The sequence below is a fragment of the Natator depressus genome, chromosome 2 (genome assembly GCF_965152275.1).
Source record: "Natator depressus isolate rNatDep1 chromosome 2, rNatDep2.hap1, whole genome shotgun sequence".
In the NCBI taxonomy this organism is placed as follows: domain Eukaryota; kingdom Metazoa; phylum Chordata; order Testudines; family Cheloniidae; genus Natator; species Natator depressus.
In genome coordinates, this window is record NC_134235.1 from 155233355 (window position 1) to 155255268 (window position 21914).

The window sequence follows — 21914 nt, forward strand, 5'->3', positions numbered from 1 at the left end:
CTTTCTTTCAAACTTCTGTTAAACCGTTCGATTTCCCCATTGCTTGAGGGTAATATAGGGATGACCTTCTGTGTAAAATGTTCCTCTCTGATAGAAAAGTTTCAAACTCCAGGGAAGTAAATTGACTACCATTCTCTGAAACCAGTTCTTTGGGGTTACCTTCCCTGCTAAAAAGTGAAGAGAGGAACTTAATTACTGTAGCAGAAGAGATTTGCGATGTAAACGCTACCTCAGGCCATTTACTGAAATAGTCTATTAAAGTGATGGCATAACGGCAGTCACTTGGAGCAGTATCAAAGGGTCCTACAAAGTCAATCGCCACTTTTTCCCATGCAGATTCAGGAAGAGGAAGAGGCTGTAATGGAGGGTTACATGTCACTGCTGTCTTATCATGCATTTGGCAAGTGACACAGGATTTTATGAGTGCTTCAGTTTGAGAGTCCATCCCTGGCCACCAATACAGATCCCGTAGTCGTTGTTTGGTTCGGACAATTCCTTGATGAGTATCGTGTGCCGGGTGTATGAGTTTTGACTGTAATTCTTCTGGCACAAGTAGCCGGTGTGTGCCTCGTAGCACACAGCCATCAAACAAAGAAAGTTCATCCTGAACTCTAAAATAAGGCAGCAAAATTGGGTCAAGATTTTTATGGTTACTGGGCCATCTCTTTGTCAGAAATTCCTGTAGTTTTTGTTGAATTGGACACACTAAGCAAGCAGCTTGAAATTGTTCTCTTGTAACTGCAGTAAGAGTGCTTGTAATAAGCGCAACTACTACATCCTCATCCTCCGGTGGACCATCTGCTGAAGGCAAAGGCAGGAGAGAAAGGCAATCAGCTACCACATTTTGGTTTCCAGGCTTATATTCCAGTTCATAATTGAAAGAGAGTAGTCTTGCAGACCATCTAGCAATACGATATCCTGCTCTTCCCAGTCCTTTTGTGGTGAGCAACATTGTCAAAGGGCTGTGGTCTGTGCACAACTTGAACATGCGGCCCCACAGGTAAGTTCTCCATTTTTCAGTAGCCCAGACACAAGCAAGTGCTTCTTTTTCAACTGTAGAATATTTCCTCTCAGCATTACTTAGTGTCCTTGAAGCAAATGCAACAGTTCTCTCTGTGTTGTCCTCACACAACTTTATGAGGACAGCCCCAAGTCCATAATCAGAAGCATCAGTGGTTACAATTGTGGGCAATGCAGGACTCAATAGTGCAAGTACTGGACTATGTACAATCAAGTCTTTCACAGTTTCAAAACTAGCTTGTGCATCCATTGTCCACACTAAGGTTGAACTTCTCCGTAGTAATTCCCGTAACGATTCAATGACAGAAGCATAATTGGGAATGAATTATGGATGAGGAGCATTTGAAATTGCCAGGATATGAGCCGGATCAGGTTTTAGTCCAGCCTGTGAAATTGTATGCCCCAGAAAGGAGAGTTCAGTTTGTCTAAATTTGCATTTGGACCTATTGAGCTTGAGGCCTGCTTTGCTGATGCAGTTTAGTACAGACTGTAGGTTATTGTCATGCTCCTCTGAAGTATTTCCAAACATGATAATATCATCCAGATAGCACTGAACTCCATGTTGATTCTTCAAAATCAATGACATCATTTTTGAAAGGCACTTGGGGCAGATGTGAGACCCTATGGAACACGTTTAAAACGGAATAGTCCCTCTTGTGTAATAAATGCTGTGAGGTCTCTGCTATTTTCATGCAACAAAACCTGGTGGTGTGCGCTCTGCAAATCAAAAGTAGAAAACATCTTTGCTCCACGGAGTTCTGCAAATACTTCTTCTTTGTGAGGAAGAGGATGGCTGTCAATCACAATAGCTTTATTTAACTCCCTTAAGTCCACACAAAGGCGAATGCCTCCACCCTTCTTCTGCATCACTACTATAGGTGAAACCCATTCCGAGGGGTCGATCTCTTCAATAATGTCCTCTTGAACAAGTTTTCTAAGTTTCTCTGAAACAGCTTCCCTGACTGAAAATGGTAAGCGCCATGATTTCTGTCCTACAGGCATCACATTATTCTGCATTTTAACTTTATGCAGAAACCCATAAGCACAGCCGAGTTTTTCGTCAACCTGGTGTTGGGTCCCAGATGAAACTGGTGTCTGTACCGCAAGAGTGCTTTGCTGAGGAAGATCAATTAATCCATTAACTACCCTGAGATTTAAAGCAGCCAATAAATCTCTGCCAAGGATAGGAGTGCCTTTGTGGACAATGTAGAACTCTGCAGTTACACAGCAATCACCAAAAGTAACTATTGCTGGCAGACAGCCATGTACTAGAATATGGTTTTTCAGATAGCACACCAGCTGAAGCTTGGGTTCAGTAAGAGGCACATCTTTAAAATAATGCAGATAGGTGGAATCAGGTAGTATAGATACTGCTGAACCAGTGTCCAACATTAGCTGAATAGAGTGTGGTTTGCCTGAGGGTATGGCGGAAAAGTTTACAGGGCACTTTCTCTGTTCTGGACTATGTGCAGTAGTGATTTTGTCCATGCTCAGCACGGTAACATCTGGTATTGTAACTGCATGCACCTGTTGATTGAACTGGCTGCTGCGACATACTTTAGCAAAATGTCCAATCTTTTTGCAATGATTGCACTGAGCCACTTTTGCCAGACATCCTGTGTAGCTTGCAGGGTGTTGTGGGGATCCACAGTAAAAGCATGCTTTTGCTGTATTTTGAATTTGCTGATTCGGTGGTTTTTCATTAGTTTTCCTCTTGGAATCATTTGTCTGCAGCGATAGTGAACTTTTCACAGCCTGGACTGTGTCTCCTGTATCCATGCTCATTATTTTGGCTTCAGCTGTAGGTGACTCAATCTGGGTAGCAATGGTTATTGCTTTTTCTAGTGTAAGTTGTGGTTCTAGAAGTAAGCATTCTCTTAAATGAAGCTTGGTCATTTTCTCAATGAGCGGGTCTCTAATCATCTCATCTGCCATATTCCCAAAGTCACAAGTTACAATCAGACTCCTCAGGGAAGCAATATACTGCATTATAGTCTCCTCTGTTTTCTGCTCGCGCTGGCGAAATCTGTAGCGATTAGCTACTAGATTCACTTTTGGCACAAAAAAGTTCTTTAATGCAGTGAGTGGAGTCTCATATTTATCATCTGCAAGGGGAAAAGTGTAAAATATATGCTGCCCTTCTGCTCCAAGGCAGTGGATTAGCAGAGCACGCTTTCTTATTTCAGAAATCTCTGTAGCACTGATTGCAACCAGATGAGTCTCAAACATACGGCTCCAGGCAGAAAAAGCAATTGGAGGGTCTCTTGGGCTTTGCAGAAAGGATGCAGGTGGGTTCAGAGGCAGAAGATGCCATCCTCGTCGCCAAAATGTTGTAACAACCAGGCAAGGTACTAACAAACTTCAACAGGACTTTATTTTTAAAGTGGAAACCTCTTTACCAAGCTGCTGCTGCACCCTCTGTAGCTTTCTCCCAGCCTCTCAACTCCTCCCCCCTCCTTCCTATTTCCTGTCCTTTTAGACTCTCAACAGCCAGTGGTCCCAGTTCTGATAATTACAAGCAGCATCTAAACACCACAGCAGGCTCCAGCAGAATCCTGGGATTTGGGACTAAGGCTATGTCTCCACTTAAAATGCTACAGTGGCACTGCTGCAACACTTCAGTGTAGATACTGTGACAGGGTTGGGCCAGATGGCTACAGGAGAGTAATAGAAGGCAGATATATTAGCCCCAGGCTAAGTAGATCCCTTTTCCCTGGGTAAGGTAACAGGGAAGGTTCCAGAACAATCAGGAACCTTCTGGAGACAATTAAGACAGGCTGATTAGAACACCTGCAGCCAATCAAGAAGCTGCTAGAATCAATTAAGGAAGGCTAATCAGGGCACCTGGATTTTAAAAAGGAGCTCACTTCAGTTTGTGGTGTGCGTGTGAGGAGCTGGGAGCAAGAGGCACTAGGAGCTGAGAGTGAGAACGCACACTGTTGAAGGACTGAGGTGTACAAGCATTATCAGACACCAGGAGGAAGGTCCTATGGTGACGATAAAGAAGGTGTTGGGAGGAGGCCATGGGGAAGTAGCCCAGGGAGTAGTAGCTGTCACACAGCTGTTCCAGGAGGCACTCTAGACAGCTGCATTCCACAAGGCCCTGGCTGGAACCCGGAATAGAGGGCGGGCCCGGGTTCCCCCCAAATCCTCCCCACTCCTGGTCAGACACAGGAGGAGTCGACCTGGTCTGTGGGTTCAGAAAAACAGCCAACCTGAGGGCTGCCGTGAAGCTCCAAGGCGAGCAAATCTGCCAATAAGCGCAAGACCCACCAAGGTAGAGCAGGAACTTTGTCACAATACTTACAACAGTGACAGGAGGGATTCTTCCATCACTGTACTTAATCCCCTGCCTGAAGGACAGTAGCTGGGTTGATGGAAGACCTAGCTCTGTTTACACTGGAGTTTAGCTCAGTTTAGCTACATCTCTCGGGGTTGTGGATTTTTCATGCTCCTGAGAGATGTAGCTATGCCTATGTAACTTCTCAGTGTAGATCAGACCTAAGACTCCAGCCAGAAAGGGCTTGGAGTTGCCTTCGGAAGCAGGAGAAGACCTGAGCTAAGAGCAGAAAGAGTGCAAAAGCTCTCTAGGCAGAGATGCCTAGGAGTAGGAAGAGAAATGTTTGTTTGTTGAACTTAGACTTTGCAACTATGCGTTGTGTTTGAGTTATTTTCTGTGAATAAACTCAGTCCTCAAGGAGGGATATTTTGACCACAGAAAACGGTGTGTGGAGTCTGTGTCAGGGGACCTTAAGAGTGGGAAATGGAAGCAGGGGGCTTCAGAGTGGGAGGCAGCTGGCCCACTACAAACTGGACAAGAAGGAGGTTCAGACTGAGGTGCATTGGCGTAACTTTGTGGGAAAGCTTGCAAAGTACCTGGCCACACAACAGGCCAAATTCACCACTGGCATAGGCCAATGCAACTCTGACTTCAACAGCATTGTGCCCACTTGAGCCAGTGGTACATTTGGCCCACGGTCAAGTTCCACCCACTCTATGTAGTCTCATTCTGTCTGGAATGTCAAATTCATACAACAATGATTAAATAAAAGAAACTTACCAGAGTCTGCAAACTTCTACATGTAACTAACATTGAAAGTATAAGAGTGAGCTATACTTAAATGGGATAATACTGTTTCAAAATGCACACAGGAAGAGGCCACTGACTTCAAGGACAACTGTTATTGCCAGTGCATATCTCAGGGTAGAAATTGGCCCTTATGTTTTTATTTCTTTTTAAAAAACTAGATTTGAAACAAGATTAGGTAAACTATACTTTTATCTTAAAGAGTAATATAGCATAGCACAAGCGTCTGTTAGCCAGCAAGTCTGATGTCTTTGGGCATTTTTTTAAATGCATTATGTTTCATAAAGAGACATTCCTATGCTGTATGGAATCTTTAAAGGAAACAACATCTGATGAAGTGAGCTGTAGCTCACGAAAGCTTATGCTCAAATAAATTGGTTAGTCTCTAAGGTGCCACAAGTACTCCTTTTCTTTTTGTGAATACAGACTAACACGGCTGCTACTCTGAAACAAATACAGTCTTACTGGTGCAATTTATGAATCCAGAAGGGAATCTTTTATCAATGACTGTAGTAATATAAAGATTTTTGTAACTTCTGGAACTTCTCACTAGGAAAAAAAACAATTAATTTTTAATCTTCTGTGGCCTTGTAGAGATCACATTGTGGAGAATTTTTTATCCTCTGGATGCAAATGATCTTTTGTTGAATGGCAGTGTAACACTATATGGTTTAAGTGGTGGTAAGAGAAGTTTAAGTCATTTCTTTAAAAAATAATACTGTAGACTACCAGCTGAAAAATTGAAGTCATGCAAGAATTTTAATATTTTATTAAAAATTTGCATCTAGCTGAAACTAATTGAAATGCAGTATGTAATATCTAGTTCTCAGAAGCATCACTCTTGTTCACAGATTGAGGGGTCCTGATAATCTATAAAATCAGAATGTGTCATTCAGATTGATTTGAGTAACGAATTCAAAGACTTTTTTTTGCAGAAAGAGGGATGATTTTTACACCTGTAAATGGTGGATAAGGTTAGCAATTAGAAGTTCACCAAAGCAGATCCAATACAAGAGGCTGTCGCCCCTGTGGCACAGCGGTATCTGAGAAATAAAAATTGATTGATTCATTCTGTTTTCTACCCCACGAATGGTAGTCATTGAAGCATATTAATCTCATTGCATTAGAAACAGTCATCACTCATGAACATGTAATGTATCTCTAACTGAGGTAAAAATGAGTTGCTGAAATGGTTAGAAAGGTGTCTTGTTTAGAAGTCTGTAATTTATTACAGTCCTGCTATGATTCAAATTCTTGGTTCATTGAAGCACACCATTGTGCAGGCAATTACAGGAAACTCAGATTACTGTATAAGTATAGATTAACCATAGCATGCATATCCTTTACAATGGGCCACCTCTAAATTTGATTTTTATTTGTACAGGTGGCATCTATTGTATGGGAATGTGGAAATAACTGTGAGGCAAATATATTCAAATGATAATGAAGTTATGTATCTGTAAAAATAATTTTTGAGATCCGTGGATCTGATCCTGCTCCGAGTGAAGTCAATGGCAAGCTACCATTGGCCTCAGACAGTGGGGCAGGATCAGAAGCCAAGGGTTGAAATCCAGGACACATTAAAATTAATGCAGAGTTTTGCCATTGACTTTAATGAGCCTAGGAGTTCACACATGATTTTCAAAAGTGATTGACATTCCCATGGACTCTGGCCACTGTTTTCAGAAGTGACTAATGACAATGAGACTGCAGCTAGGTGGTACAGCGCCAAAAGTGCGTGGCACTGGCTCAGGAGAGGCAACTCCAAACTAACTGGAGGCTGCACTAAATCAGCAGCATGTGGTATGGTAAGTCAGTCTCCAGTGGAGAGCCCCAGCTATAATTATAAGGGGGCCCAGAAACCCAGCACAATTGGAGTTTGTAGGCCTGTCTAAAGACAGAATTGGGCCCTATTTATTTAAGTGGTCAGTAGTTATATGTTTAGATTAAAGAGAGAGAGAAAATATAGCTTATTTTGCCAATGGTGGGTGTTACTGTTGTGAATAAGCAGTGAATCAATTAAATTCCATTCCCCTGATAATTTTAGAGATTGCATTTGCCACTAACATTAAAGCTTGTATATGATTGAAAGTAGTTTGTTCCTGAGGTCATACTTTCAGCATTTCAAGACCTCAGCTCCACGTTAGTTCCACTACATGGCAGTTCAGAATAAACGAAACAGTTGTATTTCTACAAAACATAAAAAATAACATTTTATCAAGGTATTTTGTTTCAAATATAGGTAATACAGAACAGATCTAAAAGGTGAAAATAAGCTATGAATGAGCTACTTTTAAATATATATGTCAGTCATTTCCCATATTGTTATGCTTTTTTAATTAGATGAAAATAAATGAATTGAAAAGATGAAAGGAACTTCTGCAATATCTCACTTCAAAGTGCAGTTCTATTCTGAGAAAGGACTATAGAAAAAAAAGCAGCTTATTCAAGAAATCTGCTTTCTCTGTATATTCAGATTCACTTTTGCTTGCTTTAGAGACAAGGGACAACTTCTGCTTGTTTGACCCTAAATGGAGTTATTCTAGATACATACATTCATAAATGAGAGCTGAATTATATATATAATATATATATATAATATGGTCCATAATTAAATTTCTGCTATTTGCATTCTCTTGCATTGATTCTGCAAAACCATACAGAAAGAGCCGGATTTTTTGACCATGTGTATTATTAATGTAGTGTGAGAGTGCTGGCCAGGCCAGTTGCTCAGGATTTTCCTTCAAAGGGAAGATAAAAGTATGAAACTGGATGATGAAAACCAAGTACAGTCCAGCAGCTTCTTGAACCTCTGGATTTTTCCAGACTGCCAACCAAGTGAATGCTTTTGCGGATGCTTACATATACATATATGTGTCTTCAGTTTCCTTCGGGTTAATGCTTAAACGATTTGTCTTCTAAAATATGTGACAGAAAATTGTATGTTTAGATCTGTTTCCTGCACCTGTCCCGGGCTCTAGATACATTAACATGACAATTTACTCTAAAGCTGTTTCGATAGAAGAATAAAGTCCTCAGTTAGTCCTAGAAGTCAAAGAAGTAGGTTGCAAAATAGTTAAGATATTATATACAGGGGACAGAGTAATAAAGTAAACTGCTTAAACAACTCATTCATTTGCAAGTCCCCAACCTCTGCTATAACTGCTTTCACAGGCAGTTCTTTCATGACCTCTGGGACAATAGATGAGGAGGTGTCAATTCCCGGAGAGGCAAAGCTGCTTCTGTAATTAGCCAACCATTCCCAGTCCCTATTCAAGCCCAAATTAATGGTGTTAAATTTGAAAATGAATTTTAGTTCTACAGAAGCAGCTTTGCCTCTCCTGGAATTGACACCTCCTCATCTATTGTTGGGAGTGGACTACATCCACCCTGATCGAATTGTCCCTGTCAGCACTGGTTCTCCACTTGTGAGGTAACTCCCTTCTCTTCATGTGTCAGTACATTTATGTCTGCATCTGTAACTTTTCACTCTATGCATCTGAAGAAGTGAGGTTTTTACCCACAAAAGCTTATGCTCAAATATATCTGTTAGTCTTTAAGGTGCCACCAGACTCCTTGTTATTTTTAACCAGTTAGTCAGATAACTGGTTAATATAAGGTGATATAGGTTTTCTAAACATCTCATTAAGCTGCTGATCCAGGCTGCAATTATGTGGGCTCAGTTGTAGTAAAAAGTAGATAAGGGAGCTAGTCTGTAGTGAGTTGTTGAGATTCTGAAGAGGTGTTCTTTGTAGTCTGAAATGCATCTATGTTGTCTGCTGTGAGAACTCTCTGATACTTCAGGAAATGACTGTTGGATCAGCATTCAAATGAAGATCAGATTAAGCTCATTATTCTAGCAGAACTACGGTTGAATGGGAAACAAGTTATTTGAAGCATCAATTACATCAAAGATAAAAGTAGCCATTGAAATAAATGTATTGTGATGCAAGGAGTTTCTTTGCTCTTGTACCTAAAATGCTGTTAAATATTCAGTTAGAACGCTCCCTATGTCCCAAGAGGTAGATAACTACCCCTTGTAGCCCTATGCTTTAGCTTAATACTAATTAAAATTGCCAAGGCATTTAAGGCTTCGTTCATTACAAAAACAGTATTATATATGCATTCCACAAATTTCCCAGAGGCACAGGGGGTTTGTAAGTAGTGTTCAGTTCAGAAACTGAATAGTGGGGAGATTACATGATTGTCCGAAATAGCATGTATTGGGATTGAGTAAACGATGAAGGTGTGGATGAAAATCACTTAAAGAAAAGGTAAATATACAAATTCTAGGAATAATGGAAGAATTGTTCTGACTTCAGCAAAGGGTATAAAATGATAAACAAAAAGTAAAGCATAACTAGACTTTGGTCAGGAGGATATAAACATATAAAATACAAAATGGGCATTTGCAAAGAGTAGGCTATAGCTACAAATGTATCTGGAAGCCTGCCTCTCTTTGGAAATTGAATCTAATATATCATATTTGTAATGAGTCCATCTCAGTAGTGACTAGGTAACCATTTGCAATCAGCTGAAAATGTAATGGTCCTTAGATTTATTCTTCTGGTCAGAGACTGTGCTGGTGGGGGACACAACTATATGGACAGATATTTATAAATTTATAGTTATTTTCTAAAAAGAAAAGGAGTACTTGTGGCACCTTAGAGACTAACAAATTTATTTGAGCATAAGCTTTCGTGAGCTACAGCTCACTTCATCGGATGCAGTGAGTTGTAGCTCACGAAAGCTTATGCTCAAATAAATTTGTTAGTCTCCAAGATGCCACAAGTACTCCTTTTCTTTTTGCGAATACAGACTAACAGGCTGCTACTCTGAAACTAGTTATTTTCTGTGTTTGTTATGGAGGCTACAATAGATGCAAACGGAAATAATAAGTAATAATATAGTTCATGACAATGTAGTTTGTGTATGCTATTTTCTTAATCATACTACCATTATAGCAATTCTTTAAAAAAAAAAAAAAAAAAAAGATGGTTTGTTTGCTTTAAAAAGGAAGAGATTCCTAAGTTCAGATCCATTGACTGAATGGATCTTTTGCTCTCTAAAATAGTATTGTGGCTTTCACATATCTCATATTGATAAAGAATTTGATATACTGCAATCATCTCCTTGCTTAATTGCTTATTTTCTCATGAATATAATCCTAATTTTCTTAACCTCTCCTCTTACTGTAGTTCTGACTCCTGAGGCCTTTTATCTTTTCTGTAGCCCTCTTTGTTACCTTTTGAAATATTTCATTTTCCTTCCTGTACCAGCATGCTCTGAATTGTGCAGGGCTCCAGGTTATTTTTGCTCACAGATGTTCTGTACAGTGCCAGCATTTCTGCTCTGTTTCTTTATTGACACAGTTCCAGAGGTTTGTTTGCTTTCCTAACTGTGGCTAGCTAATGAGCTGAGTATAGTATATTTCTGTCAAGTCTCTCTCTCAGGTCTTTTCTATAACCTGTCATCTGGGACTATGTGGGACCTAACCCAATAAGCCATTTCCCAAACTTATCTACATCTTTAATCCTTTCCTACATTCAGTTTGAAAGCCACTCCTTTTTGCCATTGTCCTTTGTGATGGTTCTTGAGGCACTGTAGGGAGCCAAGGTGGCTCCCCTCCGAACCAGAGGGTAAAGAGCCACCCTTTCAGCCTGAGTGGGCAGGGCCAGGCCAAGCTTCCGCCAATCCCCGGAAGGGAAAGGGTGGGACAGGAAGTACAAAGGGCGGGGGCCCTCTGCCCAGTGAAGAGAGCACCAGGGAGGGAGGCAGACACAGGCTGCTGGCTGTTCCCTCACGATCCTGCTGCTGACCCAGGCGAAGCCCTGGGCAAGGAGGAGCCTGACCGGGAGGAAGGCCTGTGGCAACCAGGGCTGCCAGCCGCTGAATACCCAGAGGACCTGGAGGGGCCTGACTGCAGCCCGGGCCAGCGTGAGTCCGATACCGAGGGGGAGCGGGAGCTGCCCGCAGCGGAATACCCGGACGAGATGGAGGGACCGGAGTGGCCCGCAGCGGAATACCCGGAGGAGATGGAGGGACCGGAGTGGCCCGCAGCGGAATACACGGACGAGATGGAGGGACCGGAGTGGCCCGCAGCGGAATACACGGACGAGATGGAGGGACCGGAGCTGCCCGCACGGAATACCCGGAGGAGATGGAGGGACCGGAGCGACCCGCCTGAGAGACCGGGTAGGAAGTAGCCCAGGGGCCGAACTACACCGTGGGGTGGGTGTGTTTGGTCAGCGGGCACGGACGGCCCTGCTGACCCAGCAGCGGGACTTTCGCCTCCCGCCACTGTCAGGGCCCTGGGCTGGAACGCAGTGGAGTTGGGTGGGCCTGCGTTCCCCTACCCCGGCACTCCCCTGCCTGAGGGGCGCGCTACTGACTCTTGCCGGCGCTCCCCTGCCTGAGGGGTGCGCTACTGACTCTTGCCGGCGCACCCCTGCCTGAGGGGCGCGCTACTGACTCCGGCCTGCACACCTTCCCTGCTAATTCCCCAACGCCCGAAAGGTGTGGCTGAGGCCTGCCACGGAGACCATAGCTCTCCATCGCCCCTAGGGGCTCGGAGGACCGACCGACACCTGTCACAGGCACCCTGGACTGAGCCATGTTGTTGCATCTGCCTCTAATGAGAGAATGAATGAGTCTTCCCTGTACTTCCTGGGTGTCAGCTCCCTAACACCACCAGCCTTTCAGCCACTCAAGCACTCTCCTCTGGGCTACACCAGACCTGTCTTTGCCTTGCAGATTAACAAAAGGTTACCCAGTCCCCTTGAGCATTTGCCCTGTGATATCCAGCCCCTGACACTGGCTACTCAAAGAAATCCCTGATCCTTTGCTCCCAAAGGAACAGTGTACCCCAGTTGACCAATTTTCCCTTTTGCCACTGCTAACACACTGCACTTGTGAGCATTTGTAATAAGTCCAAAGAAAGTTTATTTAAAATAAAATAGAGATTCCACTAGAAACAAGAGCAAGTGATGGAAACATGGTTACAATACAAAAGAAAACCATAAAACGTGAATTAAGGCCTACACTTATTAATAGTTACCTTTCCTATCTAATAAAGTAGGTTTTCCCCACAAAGTTCAGTCTGTTGCAGAGCTGGCTGGCATCCCAGGAACCAAATACAAATGTTCATGAAACACGCTGTTCAACAAGGAGTCTCCTCAGTGAATGGCTGCAGAGTGTCTTTCTCTACCCTGTGATATACTTAACCAGTCTTTCATCTTAATTCACAGAAAGGGTGATCTGTTATAAAGTTCCATTTTACCTCCAAGGGTTTTGATTGCTTGGAGTTGTCTTTGATGGTTTTTCATTGACTGTTGTGGGATGGGGCAAGAGTAGACAACTGAACCTGGCTTTACACCACTGGCTGACCAGGGGGAGGTGACAATTCCCTCCCACTTGAATGTGCCATCACTGAGACATGCGATTCCCTGGAGACTCACTTTTACTCCAAAACCCAAAAGGCATTGTTTTCACTATACATTATCGCTTAAATATTTCCTATATAAACATTTCACGATGATTATGTGTATTGATGAGTTACAAGCTTTCTGTATAGACCTTCATGGATACATACCATGAGAGTAGTGTATTAGGTGTAGTGATTTTATCAGGTCTGGGACAGAAGTTGCTTGTAAAGAACAGTGAACGCTTTGTGCTTTGGCATCAGTGGGCCTCTGTGTTACACCTTTGGATTCAGTCTTGCCCCTCTGAGGCATTGGTGCATTCTCTTATTTCATATCACCTGCAAATGTGCATAAGCTGATCTCTAATTACTGGTCACTAATGTATAGCATTGGGTTGTGTCTGCTGCTATTGAAATCAAGAGAGGTTTTTCCATTGCCTTCTCTGGAAGCAGGCTTGGGCCCTAATTAGTCTAGCTTTCTAGCCTTAAAATCTATTAATCTATTCTCCCTTGTGGCAGTCCACCACTTATCTATTCCTACTAGATCTGTAATTATTTACCCCATTCTCTGGCCTCTTTTATCCACACAATTATTTTACTCAATTGAGCATTTCACCATCAAGACAGTACTTGCTAACTTTAGATTAGTCATTTATGTGAAAGTAAACTTCTTTTTCAAGTATTATATGTTCTCCTTCACTCGATTCTCCTATTAGAGTTGTTGATTAAAAGACGCAGCCAGTTGTTTTACTGCACTCATGGTTCATTCTTAAAAGTGTTCAAGAGACTAAATAACTAAATTTAGCCAAATTTATTGTCTAAAGACAAAGAAGAACAATATGAAAAGGAGGCCTACATATCCTCTTTCTGAGAAGCAAATTTTCACAGTGTATTCACCTTACAAATGTCAACTAGCAGTATTTATACAGTAGTATTTGTTTTATAGGTTACAAAACTCTTTACACATCACTAAAATCCAACACACAAGTGTGTACCAGTTCCTTAACTAGTTCTGTACCTTTGTTATCTTTGTTTGAATACTACCATTCCAGGTACTGTCCATGAAGGTGTCCTCCTATACTTTCTCATGTTGTGTTTTGAATACTTCATTCAAAGTGTTGCTGAGCCCTGAAAGTACTCCCTAACAGTACTTGGTACAAAGTATTCACAAAGCTTGCTTTGACAAGTTTCCTATTTTCTAGTCTGACTTCAGCTTTGCAAAATGTTGTGAGATACTTGACATGGGTGAACAAAATTGTGGGAAGAGCATAATACATGAACATAACTTCCCAACTTCCATATATAAAATGTAATATTACAGTAATATCATGCACCTACTACCTATTAATGTGGTGTATAGTACATCTAATGTATATGTATGGGCTAACGGTGTAATGTATATTGTTTGAATTAGTTGATAATTGTAGATAAGTGAAAAAGATAAATTCAGGGGATTTTTCTCACTTTTCAAGAGGTAGCGTGAGAACTATTATGCCATTCTATTAAGGGTGGGTTTTTTTGTTTGTTTGTTTAAAAAAGACATGTAGTTTGGATCAGATTGATTTTTGTTTTTTAACCTTTCTGTGCCTTTTTTACTCTATCTTTAGTTGTGGCAATGACAAATCTTTTTTCCATATTTTGAAAACGATTGTGTCATATCTAAAAAGCCAAAATCTGTTCTCTAGGGCATTTTTTGTGCATGTGTATGTGTGCTGACACAGCATAATGCTTTGCTACACAGGAATTGCCATACTGGGTCAGACTCATGCTCCATCTAGTCCAGTATTGTGTCAGTGGCCAGTACCAAATGCTTCTGAGAAAGGTAGAGAAAAAAACAGATCAGGTTGATGTGGGATAATCTGCACCCATCCTAATCCCTAATAATCAGAGATCGGTTTAAACCCTGAAGCATAAGGTTTTATCTCCCTTCCAATCCTTTTGCCATTAGCATTAATTATTATAATTCTGAATATTCTTTTTATCCATGTAAACATCCAATTACTCTTTGAATCTTGCTAAATTTTGGCTTCAGTTTCATTCTAGGGGAATGAATTCAACTGTCTAATTACATGTTGTTTGAAAAAGTGTTTCCTTTTATCCGTTTTGTATTTGTCACCTTTCAATTTTATTTCATGTCCCCTTGTTCTAGCATTATGAGACTGGGTGAACAGAATGTCCCAGTCTACCTTCTTACCATTTCTAATGAACAGTGGTATTAGAGTGGACTTATTTTCCATTTCCAGGAGCAGTGCAGGGTGGGAATTATGGTACTATTTTTCCTCCTTGCCCTGGGGAAGGGAAGTAATTTATTACTTGCATTAGTTGGATTGGTGTGTGGGGGAGGGGAAGAGGCACAGCTCCAACTTTTCCCCAGCCCTTCCTGACTAGCTAGTTAAGGTGAGGAGTCAGCAGTTGCATAGTGCTCCGTACCCCTATGCCCTCAGACTCAAGGTCATGCCTGAGAGTATTGTTCCCCTGGTGGAGGTGTACAGCCCATGTGGAAATCTAGCCCAAAGAGTATATTCTGACTGCACAGGATAGTACAGGAGTGGGAGATGAATCCCTATGGGAAGAACGCATTTCTCTGTGAATTAGTTTCACTAGATTTCTAATAGTGTTATGAAATGTATTTAAAATCATGTATGTAGAGTAGCTACGTGATTGGTTTACTGGGCTCATTTGTTCCCCTCTCCTTTTCTGCAGGTTTGAAGATGGCACTGTTTCGTTCCTTGATATCATTGCACTGAAACATGGATTTGATGCTTTGGAAAGACTTACAGGTCAGTCGCACATATAACTCTAACACCAAAGAAGGAAGTTCCAGATTAATACACAGGGCTTGATTCTGATCTTGTTGACACCACTAACTTAATTCACTTGGATAGAGTTATGACTGTTGTTCACTCATTTGAGATTGGAATCGTGCGTGTCAGTGGTGTATTCAATTTTAAAATATCAGATTTTTCCAAGCCATTTTGTCACTATCTATAAGAAAAACAAAACATCAATGGGATTCTTCTAAATAAACGTGTAAAGTTTTGAGCAGGTGACACATTTGTAACCTGAATCAGATTCACAGATATACGGAAGGATTTAGTAGAAAAATATTTGCATTAATTAGCTGGGCTTCATTCAGCTGTAGTTGGCAGCAGTAATTTTTCCTACTGCATATTCGAACTTGATGATGTGGCTTGGTGCTGAAGAGCTATTTTGTGATAGGGAAACCAGTAAAAACAATTTAGTGAATTCCCAAAAGCTTCTTGTTAAATAAGAAATAGGGTTCCATTGTCTGTTTGGCTACCTTCAGGCAGTAAACTTTCCAGGCAATTTTACTTTTTACAACAGTATATATTGCATTATCATGATGTCTTTTAATGGAAACCATTCTAAAATAGATTACATTTTACATTCCTTATTCAGCCTTTTTTTTCTGGGCAGCTACATCTCAGGAAAAAAATACATGACTGTGAAGCCACTGTAGAAATAATTTAAGGATTTGAGTATGAGTAATCACTTTTTAGATCATTCATAGAAGAATCTGAAAGATATTGATGAATTCAGTTCTGTAGAAGGCTTCCTATCCTCGGCTGACATGATTTAAAACTAATCCTATGAGTGAATTTCTGTGTTGTCTCATTTTTATTTTTTTCATAAATATTTATATTCTATAATTCAAATGTGACTCTCTGCATAATTAGATGGCATTGTTATAACAATCAGATATAGTAGTATAGTATAACAATCTGATATAGTAGCCCACCTAAGTAGTGACATGCATCCATTGGGGAAAAAATAGTAATCCCCTCCCTCAAAAAAAATCTTCCTATTTATTGAGATGCACACCACGTTCCATGAAATTTGCAGTCCCCTTTCACATTTGGGTAAGTGATTTCCTTTCTGCTGTGTTGTCTCCTACATCAGTGGTTCTCAAAGCCGGTCCGCCAGTTATTCAGGGAAAGCCCCTAGTGCACCGGACCAGTTTGTTTACCTGCTGCGTCCGCAGGTTCAGCTGATCGCGGCTCCCACTGGCTGCGGTTTGCCGCTCCAGGCCAATGGGGGCTGCGGGAAGGGCGTCCAGCACGTCCCTGGGCCCACGCCGCTTCCCGCAGTCCCCATTGGCCTGGAGCAGCGAACCGCGGCCACTGGGAGCCGTGATCGGCCGAACCTGTGGACGCGGCAGGTAAACAAAGTGGTCCGGCATGCCAAGGGCTTTCCCTGAACAAGCAGCGGATCGGCTTTGAGAACCACTGTCCTACATGGTAGTAGGACACAGTTACATAAAATGAAAAGTATTTTCAGCTTCTGTTAGTAATTGGCACTGAAAAATACTGAGGTTTATTAAACGTTATCCACATATTTACCCATATTTATTACTATTACCCCATATCCCATTGGGTGGATCACGTAAAAAGATGCATATGGGTGAGTGCTACTCATTGGTTTATGGAATAAAAGTTCTCCAGAAACTAGTCTAAATCTCTGCAGAAGGTCCACTGGAGAGGAGGTCACAGTGGCCACATTGTGATAGCCTCCTTTGTGCAGGAGATTTGGGAGTTTTAAGGAAACAAAACAGCCCCCAAAGTAGGGTTGCCAATTTTGGTTGGTATTCCTGGAGGTTTCATCACGTGACATAATCTTCAACTGAAGTTTAATCTTTAATTCCTGGACACTCCTGGACAATCCTGGAGGGCTGCCAACCATACCCCAAAAGGGGCATGAACAAGGCTGCCAGGAGATGTCCTCACTCAGAACCTTCTCTGTATGAGCTCCTGCGAAGCCCTTGGCAGGAATCAAAGCTGCATTCCCTAGTGGAAACCTTTGGAATGAAGGGTATTAGAACCAACAGTTCCATGTTAAAGTGAGTCTCCCAGAGTCACAAAGGGTCTTCTTGACTCCAGGATGTATAACACATTATTCCTTGCATCAGCTGGTGCTTATCTGGCCCAGTGTCGCAAATCCATGAGATGACCATTAATGCCAGATTTTGCATTTAAGTCAGAGATTTTTCTGAAAGATACATAAAATTACATGAAGCCAGAGAGTTCCCTATTGACAACATATAGGATGAGGCTTAACTGCATTGTTTACTAGCACACACATAGAATATATTGTGCTTATGAAATGTGTTCTTGGCATATCAGTTTCAGGCGCAAATGTAGGTATAGGTGATGTGTAAGGCCTACATCTCTCAACTTTCTTCAGCTCACTCTTCAATTTGTTATTTTCAAGCACAGATGCATCAAACACATACCTGACATAACAGTGGCCCCAATCCAGAGAGGCACTAAGCATCTGTGGGGCTTTTGTAATACCTGCTGGCTGTCATAGTGATTTCAGATGTTCAGTGCCTGAGGATTTGGCCCAGTGTTTGAAAAGTGGCTGTGTTCCTTTCTGATGTCCCAAGGATTTTGTGAGGAGTCTTCTGTGACCCGGAGTGCCTGGGGCTGCCCTCACTAGAAATGCCAAGGTCAGGGCAGGCTGCAAAAGGGAGAAAAGATACTTCCAAGCCTGGGGGTAACACTGAAGTTAAACTCCCCAACCAGTCACAAACTGTGCTTCTGATCCCTCACATTGGTTAACAAAAAGCAAAAAAAGAAATCACACAGCCACCTTTATTGCATTTCAGTTCTTTGGCTCCCAGTTAGCACATAAGTCCAGTACAGTGAGAAGTTATTTAAAAAACTCTGCTCACATATACAAAATGTTTTTCTGACCCCAAAGGGTCAGCCACATTACCAGGTCAATATAGGTTTGGATCTTACCCAAAATACCATGCTGCCAACCAATCCTTTAGAGTCTAAAACTAAACGTTTATTATAAAAAAAAAAAAAGAAAGAACAAGAAGAGAGATGTTAAACGGTAAAACAGTCACATACATACAAAGACTTCAACATCCATGTATCAGGTTCCTAGCAGTATTGGTAAGTTTGCTGGTTTGAAAGTCCCTCTGGAACACATCCACAGCTTGGATGGGTCATTCAGTCCTTTGTTCAGAGGTTCATTTGTAGAAATGTTACTACAGAGGTAAGAATCAGGAATGAAGACAAGAAGCAGGACTGAAGACAATTTTGGAGAAGATGCAACTGCCTTTTATAGTCTTTTCCCACACAGCCTGTGCTACCTTTGTCCCAAACACAAGCTGCCCAGCACATGGCTTGGAAGCCTTAGAGTTCTGTCCATAGGCATGCCCCTGCATCCCTTGCTGAGTCATAAGGTGTATCCCTTGTCTTCTCTCAATGGGCCAGTTGTATAGCTGATGGTCCTTAATGAGCCATCAAGCAGGCTAGGCAGTGCTGATACCAAACTTTCTGGGGATGTCACCCAGAAGCATAGTACAAATTTTGTAATACAGGGCTGGAGCACCCACAGGGAAAAATTAGTGGGTGCTCCACACCCACTGGCAGCCAAGCTCCCCCCTCCTCGCCTCCTTCTCCCCCCACCACCTCTCCTGAGCGTGCCGCATCCCTGCTCCTCACCCTCCCTCCCAGCGTTTCCCACCGCCCCGCCGCCTAACATCTGTTTGGCAGCGCTTAGGACTTTCCAGGAGGGAGGGGGATGCGGCACACTCAGGGAAGGAGGTGGAGAAGAGGCGGGGCAGGGGTGGGGACTTGGGGGAAGGGAATGGAATGGGAGTGCGGACTTTGGGAAAGCGGTGGAATGGGGGCGGTGCAGGGGTGGGGCCAGGGGTGCGGGGGGGTTGAGCACCCACCAGGAAGAGGGGAGGTCAGCGCCTATGACCCAAAATACAAAGGTGATACAAACACATAAATGAGATTATCACATCTGGCAAATTATAACATTTTTGCGGATATCTTCCATGGCATATCCGGCATAACTCACTGCAATTTTACAATATTGGTATTCATAATATCCTAAAGTGCCCGCCACCCCGCCCCCGATTCCATTCAGAGTCACAACTTCTATAGCTCCTCAAGGGCCTGCTCCTCTTGAAATCAATAGCGGAGCTTTCATTGATGTTAATGTGAGCAGGATTGAGACCCAAATGAATAAGGAGATTTTGGACGCTCTCCGTATACAGACTACAGTTCAGAAATGGAGACTTTGGTATATTGTTGATCTATCCATAGAATAAACTGCTTTAATAGTATGTATATTCACTAGACAAACATGTTCTGTGGTAAAGGAGCAGTTCTGTGGAATTCAGGAGCAAACTTCTTTGGTTGACAGTGCACAAACATTACCAGGGACCTGACAGGAAAGGAGGCAAAACATCATCCCTCCCAATGCATTTCTTTTTTCATCTTCGCTTCCTTCTGGCACCTATTTCAGCTGAAGAATTTATAAATCTAATGAGGGTACTAGGCTGAGGAAAAAACTGCTCCCCTCCAGTCCTGGTCCTGGATAAGATGCGTGATAATAATGTGATGACAGGATAAATATAGGCATGAATGAACAGTTTGAGACCTTTTGTTCCCGCTTTTGATTTGCTTCCTGGTCTGTATGAGTGATGAAAATCTAAGACCATACACACACAAAAAAAGACTTTGTGTGTGTGTGTAGATTTGTCTAAATTCTCTGCAGTGTCTTTTGTCTTCTAATTTTGGACTAATTCATTTGTCACTGGTGGACTTTTTTATTTTTTTATTTTTTTTTATTTTTTTTGAGGCAGCATTTTCTTTGTCTGGCTTGTATGTCAGTTCTTGTCATGAATTTTCTGTAGAATACAAACTAAGGCTTCAAGGCAAGAATAAATTGCTTCACAAGGACAGGCTTGAAATGATGGCTTTCTGTGTGAAAAGATCTGTCTCTGGTATTTTGGATACATCAAATTTTTATTTTCCCTATCATTCATCGGTAGCCATGTTTAACTGCAAATCAGATGTTTTTATACTACTCTGGGGTGAGTGTGGTGAATTATTGTATTTGCTCAAACCGCCTTTTGACCATGTTCGTGGCCAATATGGGTGAATAAACGGTCTTCTAATGAGCTTATGGTGTTCATTATCACCTTCAGAAGAATTATACATTGCTTACTCTCAAGAGTCTAAAAATGGTTCGATAAGTTTGCCATAATTTTTATATATAACAATGTCTATATATTGAAATAACTTCATAGAATAATTTAGAATTCTTTCTTGCAATACACTGTAGATGGTGTGATTTAAAATTAAATATTAGGATGAACTTTAATTTTTTTCCACTGATATCTCTTGCTATAGGGCTGACCTTTTTTATTTTTACCCTTTTTTGAAATTGGAAATTTTAGTGATTTTTTTAAAGTGCAACTGAGGAGGTGTTTTGTTTTGTATTAAATATTCTTTAAAAATTGGAAAACTACGAATTAGGGGAGGGGGGAATTGTCTGTTTGGATGTTTCAGTTTTGGTTTTCCACCTCCCCCTTCCCCACTCCTTGCTTTTCAGTGGCAACTTGGAAAAGGGGAGGAAAATAAAAATAAAGGGGGAGAGAGTGGAGGAGGAGAGGAAAAAGTTCAAAAATGAAATTTAAGAAACCTAAACAGTGTGATAAAAATGTTCACATAAAATTTTAAAATAAACTAAAAATTATTGCTTTTTGAAACCTGTGTGGAACAAAAGTGACTTAACAATTTCCCCCAGTTTCTTGACCAGCTGTACCTAATTATGTTCCATCACAAGATTAAGCAGTAATTCTTCTGTGTGACAAATCTAGCTAAGGTTCTTCTGTGGCCCCCATAACAGTAGTATCTGAGTGCCTCCCAATTTTAATGTCTTTGTCTTGACCACATCGAGGGAAATACAGCTGCACTAGGAGAAGGGGATAAAATGGGACCCAGACGGGGCCACCCCCATCCCTTGCACCCTCCTGGGCAGGGGTGACCCTACTCCCTGACTTTGGGAAACTAAGATCCAGGTGGTATCCTTGGGGGAAAACTGCAGAGAGCAGCCATTCAGAGCTGCAGCCAAAGCCGGGAGCTGAATATTTCAGGCAAACCTGTTGAAATTCTGCAACTTACTCTGCCCTGTGCTGATAGGCTGTTTGCTCCAATCCTCCTCCTTCATCTCAGTTTCATCTGCCCCTCCTTCATTTTCCTCCCCTGCTGTGTTCCCCTCACCCCCCTTCCCCTCCTTCTTCTTCCCATTTAGGGGATCCCCTCCAGACTAAACCCATTAAAAAAAGAAATTGTGGTACTGACATGACGTTTTCCGCCATCACATTGTTTACTCTGCTTGTGTGTTCTACCCTTTTCCCTGCCCTCTGTAAGCTCTATGGGGCAGGAACTGTCTACTACTCTTTGTTTACACAATGTCCATCACAATGGGATCCATGCTTGATGGGCCCTGAGGTGCTATCATAATAAACATGATTAATAATAATGTCCCCATTTTACCGATTGGGAACTGAGGCACAGAGAGACTAAGTGACTTGTTCAAGGTCCCACAAGTCTG

The 21914-nt window shown here is 41.9% G+C and overlaps 1 protein-coding gene across 1 annotated transcript in view; it reads left to right on the forward strand.

The window, feature by feature from the left end:
* MOCOS (molybdenum cofactor sulfurase) overlaps nt 1-21914 on the forward strand; it is a 406588-nt gene that overhangs the window by 221687 nt on the left and 162987 nt on the right. The window contains exon 5 of the mRNA XM_074945194.1: nt 15231-15307. Within this exon, the coding sequence (XP_074801295.1) occupies nt 15231-15307 (77 nt within the window). The remainder of the gene's footprint in view (nt 1-15230; nt 15308-21914) is intronic.